Raw genomic sequence first — 8,012 nt, 5'->3', positions numbered from 1 at the left:
CTGAAAGGTGACCATTCATTGGTCTGTTATCCATGAACCTACTGCTCTTAATGTTCGGTGGTAGGACAGGCCGTATTTTCTATACATCGCAAGGGGGGAATCCCCAGCTATTCTTAGCTACTGTCCTTTCTGTGTTAATACCACAAGGAAATTGTGTACTCTAAATTGACTGGCGGTGAAAGGGTTGATCGTTGTGCAGCATGTGCGCGGTTTGTTGCACGTGCAGATCGCAGCGTGATCCAATTAAGTGGGAGAGAGAGAGAGAGAGGGAGAGAGAGAGAGAGAGATGGGCTGAAAGGCTCTTGTCCGCTGTGATGATGTTATATTTGACGAGAGAATGGTGTGCAGGTTTTTTGTTTTGTTTGTTTTTTTGTTGTTTTTTTCTTTCGGTCTTTCTTCTTCTTCTTCTTCTTCTTGTTCTCGTTCTTCCTCTTCTTTCTCTTCCCCACACCCTTCTCCTCCTTCTTGTTATTCTTCTTCCTGTCTCTCTCTGTCTCTCTCTCTCTCTGTCTCTCTCTCTGTCTCTCTCTTTCCCTCGCCCCATGCCCGCCCTCAACTCTTGCTCTGTCTCTGTCTCTCTCTGTCTCTCTCTGTCTCTCTCTCTCTCTCTGTCTCTCTCTCACTCTCTCTTTCCCTCCCCCCATCCCCGCCCTCAACTCTTGCTCTGTCTCTCTCTCTGTCTCTCTCTCTGTCTCTCTCTCTCTCTCTCACTCTCTCTTTCCCTCCCCCCATCCCCGCCCACAACTCATGCTGTCTGTCTCTCTGTGTCTCTCTCTCTGTGTCTCTGTCTGTGTGTCTCTCTCTGTGTCTCTCTCTCTCTCTGTGTCTCTCTCTGTGTGTCTCTCTCTGTGTCTCTCTGTGTCTCTCTCTCACTCTCTTTCCCTCTCCCCATCCCCGCCCTCAACTCTTGCTCTCTCTCTTCTCTTCTCTCCCCCCTCTCTCTCTTTCTCTCTCCATCTCTCTCTTCTCTTCTCTTCTCTCTCTGTCTCAGTCTCTGCCTCTCCCTCTCCCTCTCTCTCTCTCTCTTTCACATCTCACTCACTCACTGTACGCCGTATCTCACGTGCACTCGCTTTCTCAGTCTGTGTACCCTTTGCTCCACTGGCGGGCACCTGCCAATAATGTGGCGGGCCGCATCATTCCCGTGTTGTCGTCACGACGAGTTGTGTAGCACACTGGCTGGGAAGGAGGGGGGGGGGTGTCTAGGGGGTGGGGGGTGGCCAGGAGAGGTGTGGGGGCATCGTCAGAATTCCTATATCCTGTCCTGTCAGGTCTTGTACCTTATTCTAGTCGTCTCTCTCTCTCACCTCGCAGTTCACTGAGATTCCTGTTCATGGTCACGGCGGAAGACCAAGAAGAAGAGGAAGAAAAAGAAGAAGAAGAAGGAGAAGGAGGAGGAGGTTGATGAGGAAGAGGAGAGGGAAGAGAGACTGAGGGGGCGGGGGGGGGGGGAGGAGTGGCAGAAGGAATAGGAGGAAGAGAAAAAAAAAGGAGAAGAAGAAGAAGAAGGATGTGGAAAAGGATGAGGAGGGTGGAGAGGGGGGGGGGACGGAGGAGGAGGAGAAGCAGAAGGAGTAGAAGGATGGATAGAAGAAGATGGAGGAGGAGGAGAAGAAGAGGAAGAAGATAGATAGATAGATAGACAGACAGACAGACAGACAGATAGATAGATAGACGGATAGATAGATAGAGAGAGAGAGAGAGAGAGAGAGAGAGAGAGAGAGAGAGAGAGAGAGGAGTGGTAGAATAAGAAAGAGGAGACGAAGAAGAAGAAATGAAGGAAGAAGAAGAGGAAGAAGAAGAAGTGGAGAAAAAGAAGGAGGAGAAGAAGAAGAAGAAATGACGAAAGAAGAAGAAGAAGAGGAAGAAGAAGAAGAAAGAAGAAGTGGAGAAGAAGAAGAAGAAGAAGAAGAAGAAGAAGAAGAAGAAGAAGAAAAAGAAGTGGAGGAGGAGGAGAAGGAGAAGAAGAAGACAGCAAAGAGGAAGAAGAGGAGAAGGCTGAGTGGGGGGGGGGGGGGGGGGGGGGGGTGGCGGGGGAGGGGGAGAGAAGAAGATGGAGGAGAGAGGTTTGTGTAGCAGTCAGTGGCGAGTGGAGAGGTGTGTGCATTGTTAGGATTCCTACCCTGTCCTGTCAAGTACCTGATGACTCCTCAGTCGCTCCTCCAAGTGTATGGGATTCCTGCGTATGCTCCTGGAGAAGAAGAAGAAGAAGAAGAAGAAGAAGAAGAAGAGGAAGAAAGAAGAAAGAGAAGATGAACATGAAAAAGAAAAGTGTGCTTTCTTCATGTTCTCCCTCTTCCTCCCCCTCCTCTCCTTTTTCTTGTTGTAGTTTTTGTTGTTCTTCTTCTTCCTTCATTTCTTCTTCTTGCTCTTCTTTTTTCCTTCATTTCTTCTTCTTCTTTCTTCCTTCATTTCTTCTTCTTTCTTCATTTCTTCTTCTTTCTTCACTTCTTCTTCTTTTTCCTTCATTTCTTCTTCTTCTTTCTTCATTTCTTCCTTCATTTCTTCTTCTTCTTTCTTCATTTCTTCCTTTATTTCTTCTTCTTTCTTCACTTCTTCTTCTTCTTCTTTCTTCCTTCATTTCTTCTTCTTCTTTCTTCATTTCTTCTTCTTTCTTCACTTCTTCTTCTTTTTCCTTCATTTCTTCTTCTTCCTCCTCCTCCTCCTTCTTCTTCTTCTTCCTCCTCCTTCTTCTTCTTCTTCTTCCTCCTCCTCCTTCTTCTTCTTCTTTCTTCGTTCATTTCTTCTTCTTCTTCCTCCTCCTCCTCCGCCTTCTTCTTCCTCCTCCTTCTTCTTCTTCTTCTCCCCCCCTCCTCCTCCTTCCTCCTCCTTCTTCTTCCTCTTCCTCCTCCTCTTTCTTCTTCTTCTTCCTCCTCCTCCTTCTTCTTCTTCCTCCTCTTCCTTTTCCTCCTCCTCCTTCCTCCTCCTCCTCTTTCTTCTTCTTCTTCTTTCTCCTCCTTCTTCTTCCTCCTCCTCCTCTTTCTTCTTCTTCTTCCTCCTCCTCCTCCTTCTTCCTCCTCCTCTTCCTCCTCCTCCTTCTTCTACTTTTTTCTTCCTTCCTTCCTTCTTTCATTTCTTCATTCATTCATTCTTTGTTGTCGTTGGCGGCGTCTTCTTCTTCTTCATCCCTTCCTTTCTTTCTTCTTCTTCTTTCTTTCTTCTCCTTCATCCCTTCCTTTCTTTCTTCTCCTTCTTCATCCCTTCCTTTCTTTCTTCTCCTTCTTCATCCCTTCCTTTCTTTCTTCTTCTTCTTCTTTCTTTCTTCTTCATCCCTTCCTTTCTTTCTTCTTCTTCTTCTTTCTTTCTTTCTTCTTCTTCTTCATCCCTTCCTTTCTTTCTTCTTCTTCATCCCTTCCTTTCTTTCTTCTCCTTCTTCCTTTCTTCCTTTCTTCTCCTTCATCCCTTCCTTTCTTTCTTCTCCTTCATCCCTTCCTTTCTTTCTTCTTCTTCTTTCTTTCTTCTCCTTCATCCCTTCCTTTCTTTCTTCTTCTTCTTTCTTTCTTCTTCTTCTTCATCCCTTCCTTTCTTTCTTCTCCTTCTTTCTTTCTTCTTCTTCATCCCTTCCTTTCTTTCTTCTCCTTCATCCCTTCCTTTCTTTCATCCCTTCTTCCTTTCTTTCTTCTTCTTCATCCCTTCCTTTCTTTCTTCTTCTTCATCCCTTCCTTTCTTTCTTCTCCTTCATTCCTTCCTTTCTTTCTTCTTCTTCTTTCTTTCTTCTTCTTCATCCCTTCCTTTCTTTCTTCTTCTTCATCCCTTCCTTTCTTTCTTCTCCTTCATTCCTTCCTTTCTTCTTCTTCTTTCTTTCTTCTTCTTCATCCCTTCCTTTCTTTCTTCTCCTTCTTTCTTTCTTCTTCTTCTTCTACTACTACTACTTCATTCCTTCATTCTTATTTCCCCCTTCCTTTCTTTTTCTCATTTTTTTCTCCTTCTTCAGTCTTTCTTCTTTTCTTCTTCTCCTTCTTCCTTCCTTCTTTTTCTTCGTCTTTTTCCTCCCCCTCCTTCTCCTCCTCCTGCTGCTGTATGACGACGATGTCGATATTGATGACGACGATTATGGCCGCGGAATGATGATGATGATGCTGGTTTTTTTTACACAGTCATAATTATTGCTGTTGTGAAGATGATGATGACGACGATAATGTAAAATTTGAAGACTGTGACGGTGCTGATAGCTGTTGATTATGGCTCCTGTTGTCGTGGAGATGACGATGACGATGATGATGATGGTGGTGGTGGTAGTGGTGATGGTGGTGGTGGTGGTGCTGCTGCTGCCGATGATGATGATGACGACGATGATGATGACATTATGATGATGAGAAGGAAGAGCTAGGAGGATGTGATGTTGATGATTGACGTTGATGATGATGATGATGATGATGATGACGATGACCACGTTGACGACGACGATGATGATGGTGTTGATGACGTTGATGATGATGACGATGATGATGATGATGACGCCGACGACGACGACGACGTTGATGATGATGATGACGTTGATGATGACGACAACTACTACAACAACGCCGACGACGACTATACGACCGACGATGACGACTAAATAAGTTACATTAACCATGACGATGTTATTCTTTTCTCTTTTTTTCTTTTCGGAGGGGGGGGGGGGAGGGAGGGCGGACTTTTTTTTTCTTCTTCTTCAAATCAACACAACCTACACTACACTAACAACTCAACACAAAACACCAACTAATCAGTCAGTCCTCATCACCCTCACCCGCCACCCCCCCCGCCCCCCCCCCCCCCCCCAAAAAAAAAAAAAAAAAATTAAAAAATATATATATATTGTGCAGGCCTCTCTCCGCGCCATGGACACAGAGCTGGTGTCGCAGTTCCGGCGGTGCCAGGAGACCCTGGAGAGCCTGAAGCAGCAGCAGAACGAGCACCCCTGGGGATTCTGGGGACCCGGGGACGCCGACGGCGACGGGGAGGATAGCGAGTGGAGCTGGGGGTGGGGGTGGGGGTTGGACGGAGGAGGAGGAGGAAGAGGAGGAGGTATCGGGGAGGAAGAGGAGGAGAGTGATGGCGCCGCTTGGGAGGATTGGGAGATCGCAGGTGAGTTTGTGTGTGGGGGGGTGTGGGGATGGTGGTGTGTGTGTGTGTGGGGGGGGGGGGGGGGCTGGGGAGGGGAGGGGGGGAGTTTCGGATGTCTCGGGTGGGGGATAGCGGGGAGTTTGGAGTGTCTCGGGTGGGTGGCTTGCGGGGGGCGGGGGCGGGGGGGGGGGGGAGTTTGGAGTGTCTCCGGTGGGTGGAGGGGGGAGTTTGGGGTGTCTCGGGTGGGGAAAGGGTGGGGGAGAGTTTGAAGTGTCTCGGATGGGGGGTAGCGGGGAGTTTGGAGTGTCTCGGGTGGGGGAGGGGGGGAGTTTGGGGTGTCTCGGCTGGGGGTGGGGGAGAGTTTGGGGTGTCTCGGGTGGGGGGAGGGGGGTGTTTGGAGTGTCTCGGGTGGGGGTTGGGGGGAGTTTGGAGTGTCTCGGGTGGGGGGTGGGGGGAGTTTGATGTGTCTCGGTTGGGGGCTAGGGGGAGTTTGGGGTGTCTCGGGTGGGGGAGGGGGGGAGTTTATGGTGTCTCGGGTGGGGGGTGGGGGGAGTTTGGGGTGTCTGGGTGGGAGGTAGGGGATGGGGTGGGGTGGGGGTGTCTCGGGGGTGGAGTGGGGGGGTTTCGGTGTTGTTGGTTTTTTTTTGGTTTTTTTACCTTCCCTGTTCAATCTGTGTCATGGACGCTGATTCGTAACATACAGTGCTTGTCTGTAGTTGTACGATTGAATGTAACTGACTGTACCAACGTTCACACAGTGAGTGTGACAAATCATGCAGCAACACAACACAAACATGATGTGAGGCATGCCGACATGATTTGTCACAATGGAAAAAAAAAAAAATCTCATCTCTGTCTTGTTCTTCTTCGTTCGTGGGTTGTGCAACTCCCACAATCACTCGATCAGTGCAGGAGTGGGCTTTTACGTGCATGGCAATTTTTATCCCCCCCCCACCCCCCACCCCCGCCCCCCGGACATTTATATAGGCAGTTATTGTCCCGGTCAGTTTTCAGGGGGTAATACAAATGTATTAGATGTGAGCAAATCATGTCGGCGAAGTTTGATATGATTTTTTGTCACTGTGACAAATCATGTAGGTGTGACCATTCATGACGCAACAAGCCCCCCCCCCCCGCCTTAATTCCTCTGCTGTGTCCTACACATTATCATTACTTTTTTTTCGCTTATAGTTGACTTCATCAAGTTTTTGCGCCTTATACATATTATTAGTAGTAGTAATAGTTCTTTTTTTTTTAATGTATTTATCCATTATTTATTTACTTTTTTTTTTCTCAAGGCCTGACTAAGCGCGTTGGGTTACGCTGCTGGTCAGGCATCTGCTTGGCAGATGTGGTGTAGTGTATATGGATTTGTCCGAACGCAGTGACACCTCCTTGAGCTACTGAAACTGAAACTGAAACTGTCCTTGACACAGAATGAGGTCATTGCCTCGATGGCCGAAAAAAAAAAAAAAGACCATGGGACCTTGCCCTTTTCACCCTTTATTATTCATATTGTTCTTGACCTTTTAACCCTTCATTATTCATATTGTTTCAGAATTCGAGAAGAAATGGGCGGAAAACGCTGACCCTGACGGTAAACAGCAAGAATTCGCTTCACTCGCTACGTCAAGCAGCAATGACATCACCGAAGATGACGGCATCTCCTCAGACACTACGTCATCGACCAGAGAAAGTTCACACTCGCCTTTTTTGCAAGATGTCGAAGTTTCTGTGTGAACAGAAGTTCAGACGAAGAGAGAGAGAGAGAGAGTGGGGGGAGAGAGAGAGATTCTTCTGCAATTGTTACAATCTTGGCGTCAGTCTGATTTCGTTGATTTCATAAATATGATATTCTTTCCTGTTTAAGAGTGTCGTTGGGTCTAAATTCCGAGTGATTTTGGTTTGACGTCAATGTTGAGCAATAAGCTTAATTACATCAGTGCAATTTTGATCAAATTTAAAAATATTATAAATCAATGAAATAGCCGAACTGTTTTTGCATAAAGTGGTCGCAGTATTTTCAGTTGACGTCATATAACATGTGATGCTTGCTGGACGAAGGATGTGTGTGTGTGTGTGTGTGTGTGTGTGTGTGTGTGCATGCGCGCACGCACACGCAGCGCGATAGAATGCATGTGTACATGCACTTGTGCCTTAACAATCACTTGAATCTGAGGTGAGGGTGTGTGTGTGTGTGTGTGTGTGTCGGGGGGTGGGGGGGAATTATGAAGAAAAGCAAAGTGGTTTGTGTGTGTGTGTGTTGTTTTATTTTTGTTTTTCCCCGGCGAAGACGGAAAGAACATTAAATATGCATATACATGCTAAACAAAACATGACTGTATGTTAGCATCAAATGCTAAATTGTCTGTACATAGTTGTACATCGCACACTATGCATGAATTATTGTGTATTATATCTTTGTTTGCATCAAGTTTAAAAAAGAAAAAAAACAAAAACAACTTCATGTTTTCGCGTCGTTTTCATCATGTGCAATATTTTAAAATACATTACATTGTAAAGAACTACTTATTTTCAAGCATTTCCTGGCTTAAAACATGTTTTCAATTTACGCACAGTCTTTAAAAAGAATGGTTTTGAAACATGTATGCATAATAACATATGGATACATTCATTTAGTGCTAAACGTTAATGAAAATCAGTTCATGATGTGCACAGCTGTTGCATAATTAATACCGATGAAAAATAAAAACTGGAACTGAAAATTAAGAGAATCGTGACTTGTGTTGTTTATCAGTTTTAAGACTTTTGATATTCAGATACAGTCTTCAGACTGTGTGTGTGTGTCAGTCGCGTGTGTGAGATGGTGGGTGTGGTCGATGGGGGTGTTGGGGGTGGGTGGGGTGGGGGTGGGGGTATGGTGGGGGTAGGAAAGGAAACGGTGTGCTTTTGTGTGTGTGTGTGTGTGTGTGTGTGTGTGTTGTGTGTGCATGCATTAG

At 46.3% G+C, this 8,012-nt stretch overlaps 1 protein-coding gene across 1 annotated transcript in view; it reads left to right on the top strand.

Moving 5' to 3' along the window:
• Positions 1–7,514, top strand: part of LOC143277036 (uncharacterized) — a 25,323-nt gene extending 17,809 nt beyond the window's left edge. The window contains exons 3-4 of the mRNA XM_076581763.1: positions 4,812–5,073; positions 6,611–7,514. Of these exons, the coding sequence (XP_076437878.1) occupies positions 4,812–5,073; positions 6,611–6,792 (444 nt within the window). The 3' untranslated portion in view covers positions 6,793–7,514. The remainder of the gene's footprint in view (positions 1–4,811; positions 5,074–6,610) is intronic.
• The last annotated feature ends 498 nt before the right edge of the window (positions 7,515–8,012 follow it).

This window comes from Babylonia areolata, chromosome 33 (assembly GCF_041734735.1).
Source record: "Babylonia areolata isolate BAREFJ2019XMU chromosome 33, ASM4173473v1, whole genome shotgun sequence".
In the NCBI taxonomy this organism is placed as follows: Eukaryota; Metazoa; Mollusca; class Gastropoda; order Neogastropoda; family Buccinidae; genus Babylonia; species Babylonia areolata.
Note: the sequence above shows the minus strand (reverse complement) of the source record. Positions and strands in the feature narration are given on the sequence as shown.